This window comes from Acanthochromis polyacanthus, chromosome 13 (assembly GCF_021347895.1).
Source record: "Acanthochromis polyacanthus isolate Apoly-LR-REF ecotype Palm Island chromosome 13, KAUST_Apoly_ChrSc, whole genome shotgun sequence".
Lineage (NCBI taxonomy): Eukaryota > Metazoa > Chordata > Actinopteri > Pomacentridae > Acanthochromis > Acanthochromis polyacanthus.
In genome coordinates this window covers 10,581,319-10,602,319 of record NC_067125.1, presented here as the reverse complement: position 1 = coordinate 10,602,319, position 21,001 = coordinate 10,581,319, and the positions used below count along the sequence as shown (strand labels likewise).

General features: G+C 41.3%; 2 protein-coding genes across 4 annotated transcripts in view; both read left to right on the top strand.

Moving 5' to 3' along the window:
• LOC110972368 (TRPM8 channel-associated factor homolog) overlaps nt 1–19,406 on the top strand; it is a 36,173-nt gene extending 16,767 nt beyond the window's left edge. For 2 of the 3 annotated variants that reach the window (XR_007946008.1, XR_007946007.1), the window contains exons 10-13: nt 168–391; nt 585–698; nt 3,324–4,009; nt 19,320–19,406. Coding sequence is in view for 1 of the 3 variants with exons in the window: in XM_051958094.1 (XP_051814054.1) it covers nt 168–391; nt 585–698; nt 3,324–3,566 (581 nt within the window). In the remaining 2 variants the exon portion in view is untranslated. Of the gene's footprint in view, nt 1–167; nt 392–584; nt 699–3,323; nt 4,097–19,319 lie in introns of those variants that run through there. The other variant, XM_051958094.1, reaches the window with a different exon arrangement.
• Nucleotides 5,825–19,406, top strand: LOC110947158 (TRPM8 channel-associated factor homolog). The gene is made up of 12 exons (XM_051958095.1): nt 5,825–5,981; nt 6,190–6,962; nt 7,349–7,565; nt 7,836–8,127; nt 11,570–11,871; nt 12,030–12,204; nt 13,239–13,333; nt 14,536–14,746; nt 15,318–15,554; nt 16,328–16,551; nt 16,734–16,847; nt 18,637–19,406. The coding sequence occupies exons 2-12, from the start codon at nt 6,316–6,318 to the stop codon at nt 18,877–18,879; spliced, it is 2,757 nt and encodes a 918-aa protein (XP_051814055.1). The 5' UTR covers nt 5,825–5,981; nt 6,190–6,315; the 3' UTR covers nt 18,880–19,406.
• Nucleotides 19,407–21,001: the final 1,595 nt, after the last annotated feature.

Below are 21,001 nucleotides of genomic sequence, written 5' to 3'. Positions count from 1 at the left end.
TTTGCTTCAAATGGCTAAATGAATGAAGACTTTTATACAAACACATACTAATATGAGACTTGACTCTGATAGGATTTGCTTGCACTGTGGTTTCTCTACAAAGCAGTGGAATCTTAAAGAATCATTACTACAATACTGCTTGTTTCTGGGGGTTTTTTTCTACTCAGGTTGGATGCATGCTGGTTATCCTGTGATGGCACACAGCTCCTCAGCATTTGAGCTGGTCAGTACTGACCATGCTCGGAATAAAGGCCTGTGGGGCCCCATCCATGAACTGGGACACAACCAACAGAGGGCCTGCTGGGAGTTCCCTCCAAACACCACAGAGTGCACATGCAACCTGTGGTCAGTGTACGTGCACGAACAAGTGCTGGGGATCAACAGGGCAAAGGTGGAGTAAATCAGTTGTCCTCTGAGATCACTGCTAAAAATGTCTTCTGTTGTATAGTTGCATGTTTTTATATCCATAAACGACATAAAACAGTTTATAAGATGTCATGAGATGAGAGAATATTCACTAACACTATTACAAATATTCACTTACAGTACAGTTTTTCAAATTCATTGCATCTGGTTCCATGCAGGCTCATCCAGCTGTGACTTTGGAAGAACGAAAAAAGCGAATGGAGAAATTCGTTAAAGAGGGCAGAAAACCTGACAGCTGGGGCATGTGGGTGGCCCTGGAGACATACTTGCAGGTAAGACAATTACACTCTGCTTGATCTTATACCACTAAAAGGTATTCTCGATTACATTTTGAGGGAAGGTTAATTTCTGCCAGATTGTGCTTGTGACGTGTTTCTAAACAACACATCTTTGCCATTTATTTCATTGCTTTTGCTCATTTTTATCTAACCCACCATATATCAGGTGAGGCAGAACTCAGTCCCCTGGTAACCTAGAAAATGGAGAAATGCCTCAAACATGTTGTGAAAGGGCTGTATTTGAACCCAAACCATGATACTTTCCTAAAACTAACCTTGTAGTTTTGGTGCCTGAACTTAATCAGCATGAGTGAAAACGGAGCTAAGTTTGTGGACGGTAGCACCACACAGGAGAAAAACTAATGTTGGTGATTTATGGCTCTGTCCTACAATTCTACAGTTTCATTTAACAGACGCTTTTATCCAAGACAACAAACATCTGAGAGTAGATACAACACACGCAAGGATCTAGTCAGGAGAAAACAACCTGAATAAGTAACCTTGATAAGTGTCCTTCCCTCCTACATGCTTATGTGAACCTAGTAACCCTTTCAAACTATAATTTTTAGTGAGACAGGGTTGACTCACACCACACCTCAAAGCAAAATTACACACTTCCATTTGATGTAGTTGTAGGATTTCTTGATATATGTTTGTAAGGGTTTTCTCCACCAATCATAACCGTAAGATTATGATAATGTTTCTCCACCAATATTAATGTAGGGTTAATGTTTGTTCAAATGGGGTTAAGGGTTTTATACAGAATTATTATAGTCAACCTGATATTCGACCAGCGAAGTATTTAGATTAGACAAATATTTCTTAAAGTATTTATGGAGTTGTAGCGCGTGCCAAATCAAACTCGGCCTTTCCAGAAATAGCTTAAATTTCCGTCTTCTGCTCGTATCAGCTTATGAAACGCTTCTTGTTGTGCTGTTATGAAGAGCTTCAGGAATCATAAGGGGAATTATTTAGCTTGAGAGGTTATGTATAAAATTGAGGTAGCTGGAATCTATACAAGTTAGGGACGAAAATGTGAACAACAAAACAACTGAGGCACTGAACTTAGATTTATGTACATTTATTAAACTAAGCTAAACAATAACAACAACAACAACACACATTAAGATGAACAACAGCAACACAAAGCAAATAAGATGGTGAGATGTGAATGATGGGAAAAGGGAGGAAGAGAACACAATATTTCAACGTAACACTGGGATTAATATTACGCTTGAAATATGGAGTTCTGAGGGAAACAGGATAAATAGACCACACCTGAAAGCAGCCGTCAGTTTGATAGTAGGCTAATTTGTTAGCCGGTAAATTTTATCTTTGGAAAGATAATTTGAGAAAGTTGCACCAAGTTCCAGTGACTGAAAGGTACTTGCGTGCTCGTGATGATGCTGATGATGCTGCTGCTGCTGATGATGATGATGATGATGATGATGATGATGCCTCGGTGGATGGTCCAGTCTGCCTTTGTTGATGTGGGTCGGAACAACGGTGGACAGAGTGGAGCCTCGGAGTCTGGAGAGCTCTTGGGTTGGAAGCCTCTAATGACAAAGGAGAGTTCTTTCTTCGAACAGAGGATTCTGATGGTGCAGGAGGACTCTTGACTGTGATGGTGAAAGGGGACTCCAAGTGAGAAAACAGACTCCTCCGGGTGGACTCCTGATGTTACATGGTAAAAGCGACTCCTGATGGACTCTCAGGTGGTGAAAAGAGACTCCACATGATAAAACAGACTCAAAATGGTGCTTTCAGATGCGATCTTTTAAAGTGGACCTTTGCATATCATTAACTCAGCAGGGGTCTGGTATATCCTCCGTCAGGGAGGGCTGATGTCCAGATGTCCCACAGAGTTACATTTTCAGGTAATTTTGTAACTTTCCAAAATATTGAAATTTGATGAACATGGTTTATCTAGGAGCATTACTGACAGATAGCTGATTAAAATGATACCAGACATGATCATATGTGACTGGCAGACATGTTGAAATTATGACATTGATACTAATCAGGAGGAATAAATTATTAAAAGTAAGGCAAGAGGTAGATTAATCATGAAGCCATTGAAAAGTTCACTTGTTCTATGAAATGGATGTACATAAAAGGAGTTTTGTCCAGAATTGTGAGATGATTGTCTTTGTTGGTTCTGATTTGAGTTCAGAGTTCCTTGCCAGTAAGTGGAATGTCTTTGAAGTTGTCCTGAGGCCCCGCTTTGATGACTCAGGAATCAGTCACAATGCGTATCGGTGGCCATTTGGTTCCTTTTATTGGCCAGATAGTGAGTGGGGGTCTGTGTGGGGAAATCCTGCAATGCCTGGTCTCCTGCTCTCCTGCTCTCCTGCTGCTCTCCTGCGGATTTGATACCTTGCATCTTCTGGCCAGATGTGGAAAGTGTCTTTGTTTGCAGTGTCTTGGTGTCTCAGCTCCACTGATCAAAGCAAGCCTCGTCTCCACTGTGGCTGTGAAGGTGTTAAATCTGTTCTTGTCCTGTTCCACTGTGTAATAATGGCTGGTAATGCTTTAATGCTCAACATACCTGACAGTAACGATGCTGGATGAAAAATGAAAACATTTGCTTCATATTTACCTCTGTCTGCTTCCATGTAGCTCCAGGAAAAGTTCGGCTGGGATGCCTTTAAGAAGGTGTTTGCTGCCTACCACAAGATGAGCGACTTCCCCAAGAACAAGGAGGAAAAGATGAACCTGTATGCTGAGACCTTCTCCCAGGCTGTGGGGATGAACCTGGCTGGGTTCTTTAAGGCCTGGAGCTGGCCCATACAACCAGCCACTGAGGAGAAACTCTCCAAGCTTCCTCCCTGGAGTGATCACCCCATGGTTCAGTTTGGTTGAACATCAGACTGCTGCAGACTGAAGAAAAATGAAAAGCAACCTCTTGACATGTAATGGGGGAATTAATTCAGCTGGCACTGCTCTCCTTCTTTGTTACTGTTAAATTCTAAACGTAGGTATTGAACCATTTGAGGTGAAGAACAGAATCAACAAACTATCTTTGACCAGATACATATCTTTAATTTAGCATCTGTATCGGAAATTGGCAATCGATTGTGATTATCTTGAACAGGGAAAAGAGTTGTTCTATTTTGTTGTTTTCTTATTTAACATCAAAGCAATAGTAAAAGTGATGCACAAGAAGACAGGGATTTTTTTTCAGGGTAATAATACCAGTAATACTTTTAGGGATGTGTGGATGTTTCTTGTAGGCTGCGTCTTCCATTTGCTTTCATGCTCAGTAATAATACTCTCATGATACTGAGTAATAATAAGTGAGTCAGGTTTTATAACATGGACACACCTTTGTTTTCACTACACTGATATTCACTGCTACCAAAGACACTAATAAATATTTACTTCACCTTGTAGAGCTGTCTTTTTATTCATCCTGTTTGAGTGAGCGGAGAAGTAAGGGATGCATCAGTGTACAGAATATCAACTTATGAGTTTAAATAGCACTGATATGAATTAAAGCAGACGCTCGAGCTAACAACTATTGCTAAATGTAGAAACAGTACTGTCTTCTCACAAGAATTTCAATGTTAAATTTATAGCCAATCATTTTAGGTTGGAGGAGTTACATCAGCTTTCTGCAGTATAATTCTTTGTATGAATGTATTAGCATTGTAATGAGTGGGTAAGTAAAATATTCCAAACAAATCATGCACATATATATATATATATATATATACACACACACACACACACACACACACACACACACACACACACACACATATGTGTGTGTATATATATATATATATATATATATATATATATATGTGTGTATACAGTCTAAGGTGCCGCCCTTATTTCAGGGATCCGCCAAACAGGAGTGAATGCAAGACTGTATGTTTACGAGCAATATGTAAATAGTCAACTTTTAATATATCCTAACTCTGCATTTGTTGAGTTGTGTAATTTAAAGGAAGGCAGGTAGCTAAAATAGCTCTAAAAATCAGCTAAATATGGTGTAAATCGTTATTTCTTGGACATTTATGGAGTTGTTTTACATGCTGTCACTGTTCAGACACTATTTTCCGTGTTAGGTCCTCCTCCGACACTGAATGCAGAAATTTGCCAGTGTTGTGCTAAGGAGTGATTGTCTGACAAAAAACTGATTGAAAAAACTGATTATGCTTCTGCATATTATACCTGCTCCTTACAATATTATTATCATTATTGTTCAATAGTAAAATAAATAAATATTGCTATGGAATAGATTCTGAAATAAATAGATGACGCACTTGGAAATAAAATTGCTTCAATGATTACATTCATTTACATATTTATTGTCTCTAAAATGTATTAATGTTTATTAAAATTGTTTTAACTTTGAATAAAATAATAATCATAGCCAATCCAGGTGGTTTTTGCTATAACAGTGTGAAAAATATGAATTTGACTAATTTAATACCAAAATGATCACATTTATCAGAAGAAGATTCTGTAAAAACAGGAAGAATCATCAGATTTTTCACTGTATATCAATGTAGAGTATCTGATGTACAATCCATTTCAGAAAATAAAGCATTTAGGTTAAAATTGTGTGATTTTTGTAAAATCACTACTTTTCTACATGTGTCATTCAAAGTTTTCCAAAAGTATACTGTTCACTCCAGGTGAAATATCTTTCTAAAGGCAAATTGCAGAGTTTGAAAATGCGTAGTTTGTGGATGTAATAAAAATGTAAACATTCAAATGTTTATAATTTGTGGAGCTCCTATTTTTTTCCCAGTATTGGGACATCCGATGCACTTTAACCGTATGATGGTTGTGATTCTGTAATGGTGATTAATCTATTATCAAACATATTTATCAAAGGCTTTTTCAAGAAACAAAAAAAAAACCAAGATGTCAGCACTGCACAGACAAATGTTTGTGTTTTCAACATGTAATGACTTGAGTCTACATGATGAGCAGGTTTTTCATCAGTCAGGGTTCGTCTACATCCACAGCTGCCAGTGTAATCATAGAAATATTGACATGCTGAGAATGCTGCCGTACAGGTGTTGTATCATACACTTTCCACTGTTGTTTATTTTGGGTGTCATCAACAGCCTGTCACTGGGTGGTCCTCTCAGAAGTCCCTCCTCTGAGTGTCATCTTCCCTGATTTACTTGCTAATCTGGTTCTCATCTACGTATATTCTCTCTTTTATCTTGTCAGATAGTACTCTTGCAGCATTGCCTTCCTGGTCGGCTGCTGTGCTGCAGTCTAATAGCACCACTAGGAAGAATATCTAACTTTCAGGTAAAAATAACTCATTTTGTGCTTTTAATAGAGTTTGGTTACAGTAAAACCTGTAAGCTCTTGGGCACCAAGTGGAGAGCGACTGTTTAACTTTTAATCTCTGAACCAGTTGTAAATTGTGAAGTTGATTATTGTGAAGAGTAAAATATTTGCCATCAGTAGTACTTGTATATTTTATGCTTTAACTTTTGTCTTTCTATTCCCACAGAAAAGCCAGAGTGACATAACTTCCATCTGTCGAAGAACAACCTTATCTGCTACCTTATTAAAAGCACCTTTGTCTGCAGACCTGCCCTCCACCTCCACTTCGGTAAACTTCAGATTCCTTTTCATCATGTCCAACCAGCCTGTTGTAAACCACCATGAAGAAGCCTACATCTCACTGATGAGAGGCTTGAAAGACCTGGACCTGCGGGGCCCTTGTGTTCCCAGTGACCTGGTGCTGATTGGAGATCATGCTTTTCCTTTGGCCATGAACAGCCGAGGCCAGGTCCTGATGGCTGCCTCTCTGTATGGCCGTGGAAGGATCGTGGTCCTGGGTCACGAGGGCTACCTGTCCGCCTTCCCAGCTCTGGTAGAGAACGCTCTGACCTGGCTGCGAGGAGATGGATCTGACAACGTCTCTGTAGGGGTGCACAGAAACGTCAAGAGTGTTGCTGATAACCTCCAAAAATCCAGCTTCCAAGCAGAAGTAGTGGGGGGCTTTAAGGGCAATCTTGGAGTTGGTGTTTATGTGACGGACGCCTACAGTGTTGGTGCAGACCCAAAGGAACTGGTGGCGTTTATGAAAGCAGGAGGAGGTGTGCTGATAGCAGGACAGGCCTGGAGCTGGGCTGGAGGCCACCCTAAGGAGAACACACTGCTTCTGTTTGAGGGTAATAAGGTGTCAGGGGTGGCAGGAATCTACTTCTCTGAGCATCAGGGTGAAGCAGAGCACCTGTTTGTCTCTCCTCACATCCCAACCTCCTGGATGTCTGTCGTGTAAGTGCACAGTGTGTTTCTCGTTTTATATGCACATTTACAAAGTTCCACTTTACAAATCACTGCTTTTAAACTGAGACCACCACCTCACATTTTGCCCTGCTGTTTAAGACATTGATAATAATATTTAAATGTTCACATGATCACAAAACCCACTTACTTCAGCTAATTTTTTTTTTGCAATAAAAGACACTGCATAATAAATGCTATTACTATTCCAATGTTATCATATTAAAATAAAAAAGTAATTGCATCCGCCACTCTCAAAACAAAAGACTAAAAACAAGATAAAAAAATAAGATTTCTAATTCTTCTTTAACTTTATACACTGTATCTGTTATTCTTAGTGTTTTCTTCCCCTCTCCTCTTCCTATTTTTACACACAGAATGGGGAAAGACTTTGAGGATGATTTGGAGTTCTTACTGCAGGGGGTTTCAGAGTTTCACATCCCACCTAGAATGATTGCTTCTGAGGTTCTAGTCCACGGCCCACTGGCTTTTCCCATTGGGACCATAGGCGATGGACGGGCATTCCTGGCAGGAGGCTACTATGGCCAGGGTCGGGTCATTGTGGTTACCCATGAAGGTCTTCTAGAACATGAGGTAGAGTAGACAGTAAATATTGATCTTGAGGTTTAAGGCTTCATAAGTCAAAATAACACATCATAAGAATTCAGCTAAATTTACACAGATAGAAAATGTATTTTTATGATGGCATTATTTTATTTAGATTGAATCTAGTTGATTGTGAATTACACTTCTGACCACCAGCATTCGACTGTCTGCAGTTTGCTAAATATGTTTTGATCTTTTAAATCTTCATATTGATTTAAGAAATAACCACCTTTATTGTAATGACTGTTTTAATCTCAGGCACTGGCTCCATTTTGGCTCAATGTCATCCACTGGTTGGATGAAGGCCGCAGAGGCGTTGTTGGCTCAATGTTGGATCCTGCCATCAAAATCCTCAGCAAGTCAGGACTGAAGTGTGAGAAGACCGGCTTCAGGAAGGATCTGAGTGTGTTCGTGTGTAAGCCATACAGTGATAACCATGTGGAGGAAATCCAAAGTTTTGTTGCAGAGGGAGGAGGCCTGCTGATTGGTGGACATGCCTGGTACTGGGCACAGACACACCACGGGCAAAACCCAATGACAGATTTTGCAGGTATGATGCACCATAAGAATCTCATAATATACTGAGTGGAAAGCTTGACGATATGGCTGAGTCCAGGCCCAGATAGTGACTTTTACCTGTTTGGCTTTGGTTACCTGGTTTTATTATCAGGTGTGTAAATACATTCAAGTGAATCAAATGTTTAAATATCATTTAAAAACCTTTTCAATAAAGTGATGAAGTTTTACAGTAAGTGGGAGTTGCAGAATGTACTAAAGTGTCAAGGAGTCAGGGAAATACTTGATCGTATTGGTTTAGTATTGAAGGGAAACAGAGACAACTGTTAGAACTTTTATATCTATACTATGTGAACAACTTAAAATGGCAACAGTGATGACTTGTAAACTACTGCCAGTAATAAGTCAACTTATTTAAATTAGATTAATTTATAAGGCAGAAGACTAAGGACATGAGAATGAGAAGAACTTTATTGTCATTGCACACTTTCGTATACAACGAAACTAGTTTGATCTGCCTTGCCAAAGCAACTCAGGCTGCTGCACCTAAAGCGCACTGCCTGTCTTAGGAAAAGGAAAAAAAAGACATTTGGGATCAGGGTAGGGATGGCAGAGGGTCCATCCCTCCATTCTCTATATACCGCTTTATCCTCACCAGGGTCGCGGGGGGTGCTGGAGCCTATCCCAGCTGACTCGGGCGAAGGCAGGGGACACCCAGGACAGGTCGCCAGTCTGCCGCAAGGCTACATACATAGACGAACAATCACACTCGCATTCACACCTACGGGCAATTTAGAGTAGTCAATTAACCTCAGCATGTTTTTGGACTGTGGGTGGAAGCCAGAGTGCCCGAAGGAAACCCACGCATGCTCAGGGAGAACATGCAAACTTCATGCAGAAAAATCCCAGGCCCACCCCAGGACTCAAACCAGGGATCTTCTTGCTGCAAGGCAGAAGTGCTAACCACTACGCTGCTGAGCAGCCGGATGGCAGAGGGTAAAATGAAAATAAGGTTCATTAAACAAAATGAAACCTCCAAGGTTGGGAAAATTCAATTTGAGAAGGAACCTGAAAAAAACAAACCCGCAACGGGCAAAGCATGACGTTAGACAAGGTTAACTGGGGTACGGGTGGAGGGGAATGGGACGGGGAGCTCGGCCCAGTAGTCAGTCACCTATACAGCTGCTGCACCACACAGCAGCACTCTGCATGCATGGGATTCCTACCCACTGTGCGTCGCGGGCGGGAAGCTGCTGGAGGTGGCCTTGGATGGGGGGAATGGGCATGTGTGTGCGAAAGTGAGTTCAGTCCTCAGTTCATGAGTCCAAGTGTGTGTGTATGCGTATAGCCAATCTCCTTCCGTCCCAGACCTCCGGTGTCTCAGTTCGCCGGTGGAAGTGTGATAACACAGCAGGTTGCCATAGAGATGTCCTCGGATGGACCAGTCCAGAAGTCAACAGGTGTCCTTGGGAAAGTGGGGTTAGGAGAGCTATCTCTTGGCCATGAAAAACTTCCAGAGGAGTTTGTTATTGTTCCAGGGGCGCCGAAATGTTATCAGTATCCTTTTTGTTTAGTCGGGGGAGAGGAGCAGTTTCACCCTCCCCCTGGCCGCTCTCAATTTTAATTAGACCTCTGCTGTGGCGATTCTCACCCTGATGGCATCCACTTTACGACTCAAATCAACAGTCACACCAAGCAAATTGTCCATCTTACGTTTGAGTTCGTCATTCCGGTCGCCAGCAGCCTTGATCCGATCGTTTGCAAGGATCGGCAGAGTTTGGAAAGTCGTCTTTCTCTGTGGTCCTCCTAATTTTCCAGAAGCTCAGGCCCGCAATCAAGCCAATTATCAGCAGACCTGTCATCATAAATCCGAATATATAAACATCCTCCACATCCTCCACGGACAGGGGTGCCAGGCACATGTTCCCCTTCCACTTCCCCCAGGTGTCGATCACATAACCAGAGGCGAAACTCCCATCCGGGCAGGTAGGCTCCCCTAAGCCTGTGCTCTTAGTGACGACAATCTTGTCAATCGCGTTGAGAGACCAGCTAATCAATTCCATGATCGGTGTTTCGAAGGTCCAGTGCCAATAGATTGCTCCAAGTCAGGCGAGACGAGACAAAGAAGTGCAGCAAGCAGAAACATAAGGGTGTGGGGAGAAGAACACAGATAGAGACGGAGAGAGGAAAAGTGAGACCGCCTCCTTCAAGAGCGAGGGGGGAAAAAATGCATATCAACAGTGTTTTGTACATTAACTCTAGTACCTGGTTGTGCCTCAAGGTGGTGCATGTCATTGTTTAAAGAGATGGAAGACTACATGTTATTTTAATACACAATTGGACTACAGGCAGTTGTGTGTTGGCAAGCAGAGGGCATTGTGGGGGTTTGGCTAGCAACGGGCCATCATGATGAAGCCTTCTGTGGCGGTGAACTGCTTCCAGTCAGAGCTCACGTGATCAAGTCAAGGAAACATTTGTACAGCTGAGGGGTTCATGTAACCAAGCAACTTTTCATTATTTTTTAAAATGTTTTTTTAAACAAAAGACTGTGTCTGTTAAGATGCATTTAGTTTGACATTTACTGTATTATTTATTGTTAATGTGCCTGGCATTCAGTTAAGAAAACTATCTAAAGTTGTATCACTAGTACATACCGTATACAGCATGTAATAAGGAAACTAAGTAGTCCTGTGAGCTGCAGCTGATTAGGGCTGTTAAGAACTAGGTGGGTGAACCCAAGCAGCAGGCACAGACAGGCGGGTAACTTAGTAATTAATTTATTTTAACAGAAAAACACTCCCAACGGGAGGTACAGGGAAGGAACTGAACGGGGACTCAAACTGAAACTAAAGGGGACGGCCGGGGTGGGAGCTAAACTAACTAAAATGGGAACTGGTGACTCATATTAGTCCAGGGGAAGAATCGGGAGACGAGACAGGGCAGAACTGAAGCAGCCGGTAGGGGATGTGGTGGAGACGGCAGACCAGGCGGAATCCGGTCTGACGAAGGGGGTGCAGATCGGAGGAGGGGTGACGAGCAGACGAGGGTTTTCCGGGGTGAAGAGAGGAAGACAGAGCAGGCAAGGTAATCCAAAGGGGAATAGAGTCCAGACGGCGAAGTGCATGTGACGGGGTGCAGCATGTAGAGAGCAGAGTGCAATGATCCAGCTGAGGGGAGAGCCAGGCTTTATACTGTGCTGATTACTCATTGTGAGCAGCTGCGCTTCGTCACGGCTGCTGGTAATCAGCTGGAGCACAGAGCTGGAGAGGGCGGGGCCATGACAAGGGCAACAAGAGAGCCAGTGAAGAATTGTTGAACTGAGTTGTTGAATAGCAGAACCACATTTAGACTTGGGCTTCAAACCAACAACATGATTTGCGTCTTTAGAATCCACCCATATCAATCCAGTCTTAGCCATAAAACTTCCAAGGATATAACACAGTAGATGAATTCATATTTGTGGCAATGTCTTTCAGGAAACAAGATCTTGACCAAAATGGGTCTGAGCCTGTTGGGGTCAACGATCGGAGGAGGTCACTACAAGGCTCCGGTCCCCAGTCAGGCCATCAAAGATACCTACCACTTCCGCCATTCTCTGCGCCGCTTCGCCAGCCATGTAACAGTGGGTGAAAAACTTAACAAGCATGACGAGGAGTGCCTTAAAAAGCTCGGCCACGACTGCACCACCTACTTGCGCAGGAACGCTCACCACTGCTCCGACTATGCACAGGTGGTGTCCACTCTCACTAATCTTTTGATGAAGTCCGGCTTGCCAGAGGTGAGGAGACAAAATAAAAGTAACACCTTTATAAACATTTCAGTAAACCAGCACAAAGCTGTAGTGACTGTTTTGTGTGATACTGAGCTGTGCCAGCACATCTTATTGTACTTAGTGGCCATTAGATATTACAGCAATGCCTTTTTTTCCCCTTCAAGGTGAGTCACAGCTGCCCTGTGAAGAGTCCCAAAGACCACCTACTGCTCACCCTGGGAGCAGAAGTGTATAAGGCTTGCCCAAATCCTGATGCCCTCCTGCCCTACCTCATCAAGAATATCCCGACGATGCCAGTTGTCTATAACCACAAGATCAAGATTCACGTCAACACAGCAGGTTAGATCTCATTGTTGTGTGCAAATAGGTGAACTATCAATGAATTCAATTCATATCTAATATGCGCACACTTCATTAATAAAAAAAATTCAGTATTTTAAGTAAGGTTTGTGCTGTTGTATGAATTAATTAGTGCACCTCTCTGGTGAGGTGAAATGTGTAAAATATTAGAGTAGGGGTATCAAACTCATGTTGGTTCAGGGGCCATATTCAGCACAATTTGATCTCAAGTCAGCCAGACCAGTAAAATTGTGGCATAATAATCTTTAAATAATGACAACTCCTAATTTTTTCTTTGTTTTAGTGCAAAAATACATTCAGAAAATGTTCACATTTTAGAAATGACCTTTTTACAAAACATTACGAACAACCTCAAATTTCTGAAGGAAATTAAATTCTGTTTTAGCAGCATTATGCCTCAGTTCATCCTTTAGACATTACAACTGACAGATCACAGAGGGTCTACAAAAGATCAAAGCATTTAGTCACAGGTATCTGTAAAAGCATGATATTGTATTTTACTTTATGATGAAAATGACAAAAGTCAGACAAAAAAAGACAAAAACAACACAAAATAATATAAAAATGAGACACAACAAGACAAAAGTGAGCAACAAAATGACAAAAAATGAGACAAACGACACGAAACAAAACAAAAAAAGACCAAAAATTAAACAAAAAAGTTACAAAACAATGAAAAAATGGACAAATGACTCGTTTGTGAATGACACACGATTAAAAGTGACAGAAGCGAGAAACAAAACGACAAAGAAGCAGACAAACACCACAAGCGAGACAAAAAAACACAAAATAACACAAAACAAATAAAGCGAAACACAAGATGACAAAAATAAGACAAAAAACACAAGCAAGACAGAAAAGAAACACAAACGACAAAAGCATGAGACAAACTACAAGTCAGACAACCACAGGATTGCCGGATTGGACCCTCTGGAGGGCTGACTTTGGCCTGCGGGGCACATGTTTGACACTCCTGTATTAGAGGTTTTAACGTCTGATGTTGTGTGTGTCAGGAAGGGAGGAGTGGATCAGCACAGGACTCTACCTCTCTAAAGCTATGAAGACCTACATCGCCATACCTGCAGAGATTGTCAAGAAAGGATGGAAGGTACATAACACATGGTTGAATAATTACTAACTGTCTGATAATGATGGAGGTCCAAGTTACCCTGTGAAGAACCCCTGTCCCCCACAGTCACCAAGCTCCCTGTCTATCTCAGACCCCGGTCCAGCACACTGGGCTGCTCTGAGCAACATCAGCATTTACTCCCAGAGATGGTCGAGCAAACCCACTGAGAAAACAAACTCTGTCTGCCATGCATCTGCAGCCAGGGCCCATTCCCTCTAATGGACCACCTCAAACCCACTATCTGTTAAAACCCCTGTGTCTATCAAACCCCAGACTATGGAGTTGCAGAACAACCCACCCTTGAAATCTCTCTGACTTCCAACTCCTGTGGCGTATTCAAGTCCAGTTGAAAATGGAGATTTCTATCTTGCCTCTCAACATCCGCGGAAGCAGGAAGTCACACCCACTGTGCCCAAAATCAACACCCTATAACTCTGCTTTGTTTTCCCAGTCCCACATAAAGTCAATCAACCAAATCCACAAACCTAGAGGTGTCCCTACTAAATGCATGGAGGCTCTGATGTGGCCTTTTTCACACTAATATGTGGGTGTACATGTCCGCAGACACTCTACATGGATGTTGTAAGGAAAAAATCTGCAGTTGTTTGTGTTGTCAGTCAAACCTCCACCTGTGATTTCCATATGGTCATGACTTTCCTAACTTTTGGTAGTTTTGCTAAAATGTGTAACTGTAATTTCACAGGCAGCGATCGGCTGAGTCAAATGAAACACAAGTTCCATTTGGGTTCAACACAAGTTGAAATGGTAATGTGTTGTTTCCAAGCTTTGCTGTCACCATATTGTGTCCCTTTCCTCCCTTTTTATTCCATTTTAAACCCTCATGAACTCACACACTCAAACACTACAGCTGTGACATGAGTCTGTGAAGGTTTAGTGTTTAGTGTTGGGCTTTAGGGTGGAGATTGAAACTTGGTCACAGTCCCGGCCTTGCTTTTTCAGGGCACACCTACAAAGAGGAAAGCGTGAGAAAAACATTTGGAAAGCAGCCTTTCAGAGCCGTACTCTGCTCTGTCTTTAATCCAAATAAAAATCGGTTTTGTAGCAGATGCTACTTCTCTGTTTAATATTTCTGTATTCATCTCTTCAGACTTGCACCAACCTTTTATTTATGGTGTGAATAATACTTTGAAGCATTAATACGTTCTCCATTTCTTCCTCAGATTCAGATAGGCTGTCAGACCGACAGACTGAAGTCTCAGAAGTTGAAGAGAGCACCATGTGTTCATGAGCGGTTTCCTGTTACCTCAGAGATGATGCAGGTGTGGAACCTGTGGGGGGGACTCCTTTACCTGGTGGCTCCACCCAAAACACAAGTAGATGGTGCAGAGGTGACTGTGCAGATGGCTGTACCTGCACCGTATTATAAATCTAGTGAGTGTGCAGTGGATGGAGCTGTGTCTGAAATGTGTATTTGTATCATTGTAGGGTAATGGAAAATGGCTGAGGATTATTTATGTCCACTATAATAAGGGAAATAAATATCGAGTTAACAAGTCAGCTATTGTTCTAAAACAGTGCAGTGGTTTCCTAAACTGTTAATCAGATAAACGATGTGCAGCACCATTATTTTATCTGTCAGAGTCTGTTCACAAGTTATGAACAGTAATACTGAAGATATGAAATGGTGTATAAAGTCTCTTAAAGCACAGGAGTTTGTGGAGAATTAACTGATTTCTAGTGCATCTGTTTTTCATGAACCTGTTTGCAGTTTGGCTACTGAATATTTCTGATTTACTGTGTAATCTTCTCATTGTTCTGCAATACAATTGTATGAAACTAGTACCTAAAGCACATTCTCTAACAGTGTAGCTGTTTGTGAAAACTGTCAAAACATTGGACATATAGGACACAGGTTTTACTATTTTAGTGTGGGACATTTTACCAGATGATTGTGTAATAATTCATTGTATTGTTGAGTTTTGAATCCACTTGTTCTTTTCAGGTGTGACAACTGCAGCTGACTGGTCGTTGCTGCGTACAGCTCCTTCACCCTGGGCAGAGCTGGAGTTTGACAACATCATCCTCACCGTGCCATCAGATGTTGTGCGGGACCTGGATCGCCCTGAGGAGCTGGCAGCTCTCTGGAACGACATGATGAAGGCCATTGCTGACCTCGCTGCCATCCCACACAAATTCCCCCGCAAAGAACGTTTTGTAACTGATGTGCAGATTTCCCACGGTTAGTGTGTTTGGCTGTAAAACTCAACATTTCCTATTATCCTGTTGAGAGTCAGGAAGACATGAAGGCTGTCCTAACTCATGACAGGGAAAGTAACTCAGAACTCATTTACTTGCTATACTTAAATGTTATTTTGAGATATTTGTAGTATGTGTTTCCTCTTTCTGGCACTTTAAATTTTTACTCCACTACAATATAGGGGGGAATATTGTAATTTATAGTCCATTACATTTATTTACTAAGTGTAGTCAATAGTTACTTTTCAGATTTAGCTTAATGATACATAAATATAATCAGCAAATAAATCATGGTGTAAAATTGTAGATTCTAATAAGACTTTATTAGATCCCCAAGGAAAGTTCACAAGCTGAAGTAAGTGATGATCACATAGATGCATTGATAATTGTAAATCAATTCAATGTAATTCTACATAATGGGGACTTTAAATTATTAGTACTTTAAGCAATATTTATATGATGCTGATATTAATGTACTTTTACCTAAAGGGTCCCATATTTCAGTTTTTGCCAGACAGCAGGAGTTTAAAGAGGTGTTGATGTCTTCAGGACAGTTGGTTCCTAATGATTTGGTCGGCCTTTCTGTAGACTCTGCTATGGATGAAAAAATTGTTTCAAATGGCTAAATGAATGAAAACCTTTATACAAACACACACTAATATGAGACTTGACTCTGATAGGATTTGCTTGCACTATGGTTTCTCTACAAAGCAGCGAAGTCTTAAATCTTTGTTTCTGGTTTTTTTTTCTGCTCAGGTTTCATGCATGCAGGCTATCCTGTGATGGCACACAGGTCCTCAGCATCTCACCTGGTCAATGCTGACAATGTTCGGAGGAAAGGCCTGTGGGGCACCATCCACGAACTGGGACACAACCAACAGAGGGCCTGCTGGGAGTTCCCTCCAAACACCACAGAGTGCACATGCAACCTGTGGTCAGTGTACGTGCATGAACAAGTGCTGGGGATCAACAGGGCAAAGGTGGAGTAAATCAGTTGTCCTCTGAGATCACTGCTAAAAATGTTTTCTGTTGTATAGTTGCATGTTTTTATATCCATAAACGACATAAAACACTTCATAAGATGTCATGAGATGAGAGAATATTCACTAATGTTTCACTTAAAGTACAGTTTTTCAAATTCATTGCATCTGGTTCCATGCAGGCTCATCCAGCTGTGACTTTGGAAAAACGAAAAAAGCGAATGGAGAAATTCGTTAAAGAGGGCAGAAAACCTGGCAGCTGGGGCATGTGGGTGGCCCTGGAGACATACTTGCAGGTAAGACAATTACACTCTGCTTGATCTTATACCACTAAAAGGTATTCTCAATTACATTTTGAGGGAAGGTTAATTTCTGCCAGATTGTACTTGTGACGTGTTTCTAAACAACACTTCTTTGCCATTTATTTCATTGCTTTACTGTTGCTCATTTTTATCTAACCCACCATATATCAGGTGAGGCAGAACTCAGTCCCCTGGTAACCCAGAAAATGGAGAAATGCCTCAAACATGTTGTGAAAGGGCTGTATTTGAACCCAAACCATGATACTTTCCTAAAACTAACCTTGTGGTTTTGGTGCCTGAACTTAATCAGCATGAGTGAAAACGGAGCTAAGTTTGTGGACGGTAGCACCACACAGGAGAAAAACTAATGTTGGTGATTTATGGCTCTGTCCTACAATTCTACAGTTTCATTTAACAGACGCTTTTATCCAAGACAACGAACATCTGAGAGTAGATACAACACACGCAAGGATCTAGTCAGGAGAAAACAACCTGGATAAGTAACCTTGTCCTTCCCTCCTACATGCTTATGTGAACCTTGTGACCCTTTCAAACTCTAATTTTTAGTGAGACAGGCAGGGCCAGACTGGGAAAGAAATTCAGGCCGGGAGATTTCCAATCAGTCAGGCCACTTCTGCCACCGCAAGGGTTGTGTCACGTGGGATAATGCACCAAAATTTAGTTTTTTTTCCTTCCAAAAATATGCCTTTTACAGTTATGTCATAGCAATTACAACACTACTAAACAGACAGTAAGTCTGTTAAACACAACCATAATGACATCTCCATACAGTCCAGTACTTTTCTCTTCTGCAATCTCTTCACTACCCTCACCAATTTTTCCAATGTTTTCCTTTTCCTATTATTTATATAACATGAGGAATTAAAAAAAAATATATTATTTTGTCAGCAAATCATTTAGATGTCAGCTGGTCATAGCTAATAGTATATGCAAACACCAATGTTAATTTTATAACTGAAAATTGTAAGTCAATGCCTATCCTACCTGAAGAGGGGGTCTCAAACATTTTCAGGCTTCCTGCAACCCACCTGACACCTGTGGAGCTTATTTGGGCCAGACATTTTTTATTATATTTTGGCCTTTGAAGTCTGATGATGCATTTGTGAGAAGAACTGACCGTTTGTAAATTTACTTGAAGTTGGGTGCTCCATTATCTTCGCTCCTTCCACTCTCTCGCCTCACTCTCATATCACCGCTCTGCAGTGCATGCTTCCCCGTTCTCGCTATGAAGGGGCGGGCCATAAAGCAACTAACCAATCATGGCACGTTTCTTCTAAAAAAATGTCACTTTGACCAATCCCTATCCTTCTGATTTAGAGCTCAGAGCGCTTTCTTTGTGTGAGTGACAGGAGGGTGGGCGTGTACTCTGTAAGGCTTCTAGCGCTGCTCTCTCTGGCCTGTCTGCCAAAAAGCCGATCAACTTTTTTTCATTGGCCTGCCAGTCTGTGGCTGGCCTGTCCAGGCAGGCCAATAAGGAGGCAGGCCACCGAGAAAAGTCCCGCCTCTCCCGGTTGCCAGTCCGGACCTGGAGACAGGGTTGACTCATGCCGCACCTCAGCTGATTTAATTATTGAAGTATTTAGAAACATGCCCAGAGTCAGCATTTAAACAGACTCATGTCTATTATTATTCACAAATAATGCAAATAAAAGCAAAAATACACACTTCCATTTGATCTAGTAATGCTTTAACGCTCCACACACTGGACAGTAACGATGCTGGATGAAAAATGAAAACATTACCTCTGTCTGCTTCCATGTAGCTCCAGGAAAAGTTCGGCTGGGATGCCTTTAAGAAGGTGTTTGCTGCCTACCACAAGATGAGCAACTTCCCCAAGAACAAGGAGGGAAAGATGAACCTGTATGCTGAGACCTTCTCCCAGGCTGTGGGGATGAACCTGGCTGGGTTCTTTAAGGCCTGGAGCTGGCCCATACAACCAGCCACTGAGGAGAAACTCTCCAAGCTGCCTACCTGGAGTGATCACCCCATGGTTCAGTTTGGTTGAACATCAGACTGCTGCAGACTGAAGAAAAATGAAAAGCAACCTCTTGACATGTAATGGGGGAATTAATTCAGCTGGCACTGCTCTCCTTCTTTGTTACTGTTAAATTCTAAACATAGGTATTGAAGCATTTGAGGTGAAGAACAGAATCAACAAACTATCTTTGACCTGATACAGATTTTTTATTTAGTATCTGCGTTGGAAACTGACAATCGATTGTGATTATCTTGAACAGGGAAAAGAGTTGTTCTATTTTGTTGTTTTCTTATTTAACATCAAAGCAATAGTAAAAGTGATGCACAAGAAGACAGGGATTTTTTTTCAGGGTCATAATACCAGTAATACTTTTAGGGATGTGTGGATGTTTCTTGTAGGCTGCGTCTTCCATTTGCTTTCATGCTCAGTAATAATACTCACATGATACTGAGTAATAAGTGAGTCAGGCTTTATAACATGGACACACCTTTGTTTTCACTACACTGATATTCACTGCTGCCAAAGACACTAATAAATATTTACTTCACCTTGTAGAGCTGTCTTTTTATTATCCCCCGCCTCCACAAAGTGGAAAAGGGGGATATAGGTTTGGCCTCTGTCCGTCTGTGCTTCCGTCCGAGATGAAGGGGACAGCTTTTCTCGGAAACTATTACAGCTAGGATTGCGAAATTTAGTGTGTAGCTTCACACCATGGACACCTTGATCAAGTTCAAAAATGAGACCTGTACGATAATATTTAACAGAGTTATGGCCCTTGATCACTATTTTGGATATACTCATATGAAGGGGACAGCTTTTCTCAGAAACTATTAGAGCTAGGATTACGAAATTTAGTGTGTAGCTTCACACCATGGACACCTTGATCAAGTTCGAAAATGGGACCTGTGCGACAATGTTTAACAGAGTTATGGCCCTTGATCGCTATCTTGGATATAGACTCATACACATCACATGTGGCGGGGGATATTGATGACCATGTCGTCTTGTTCATCCTGTTTGAGTGAGAGGAGAAGTAAGGGATGCATCAGTGTACAGAATGTCAACTTCATATGAGTTTAAATAGCACTGATATGAATTAAAGCAGACGCTCGAGCTAACAACTATTGCTAAATGTAGAAACAGTACTGTCTTCTCACACGAATTTCAATGTTAAATTTATAGCCAATCATTTTACCTTGGAGGAGTTACATCAGCTTTCTGCAGTATAATTCTTTGTATGAATGTATTAGCATTGTGATGAGTGGGGAAGTAAAATATTCCAAACAAATCAAGCACATATTCTGTGTTTTATCTGTAGCTGAATGAACATTTGTTTGGATATTAATAGATGGAAGTTGGATTCTGTCTCAACTAGTCCACATTGTTCCCTGTTTCACTTACATAATAGCAGTGTAGTGCCTGTAACTCTAAGGATTTAAGTTGATAATTTGCTTCCATTACACAATAGAATTGTGTAATGATGTTACCTTTGTTGGAGCAGCAATGCCTATTCGACCTGATTTCATATTTTTCCGGCACTCCTAGGGTAGCCCAGTTCTGTTTTAGCCTGTTAAAACTTGTATTGCCACAAATATTATGAAAATATGTATCTGGACTGCAGATCACGCCTTTCTAGCTCTACCTCAAAAAAGAAAATGTGTCGGTGTAACATGATTGCATTCTATTAGATACATCTATTTCATGGTATTGTATTGAAATTATCAGACAAAAATGACACTTCAGTGTCTATATGATGTATAACTGGCTCAACATCAACAAATAATGATTTTTTCCTACTGGATGAACAGGTTTTCCGTCACAGTCAGGGTGTAGCTCTGTCTCAGCCCTCATGTAAAAGCCATTAGCAAATAAAACAGAGGGTTGACTCAGAGGTTTTGGAATCCATTTCGTCCAGTGATATATGATCTGTCTCTTAATCTGAGTCTCAGCTTCAGTTGTTTCAACTCAACTCCCTCCTATTATTGTCTTTATCTTTAGAAATCAAATAGTCCCTCCTCTTTTTGATCTCATTTATATACACTCTCTTCCTGTTCTTGGTGTTTGGGAAACTGTTGTATGGCAGTGAAATAACACAAGCAGAAAACCAGCATAGCACTCAGGTAAAAAACTAACTTTTGCTCACTGCTAA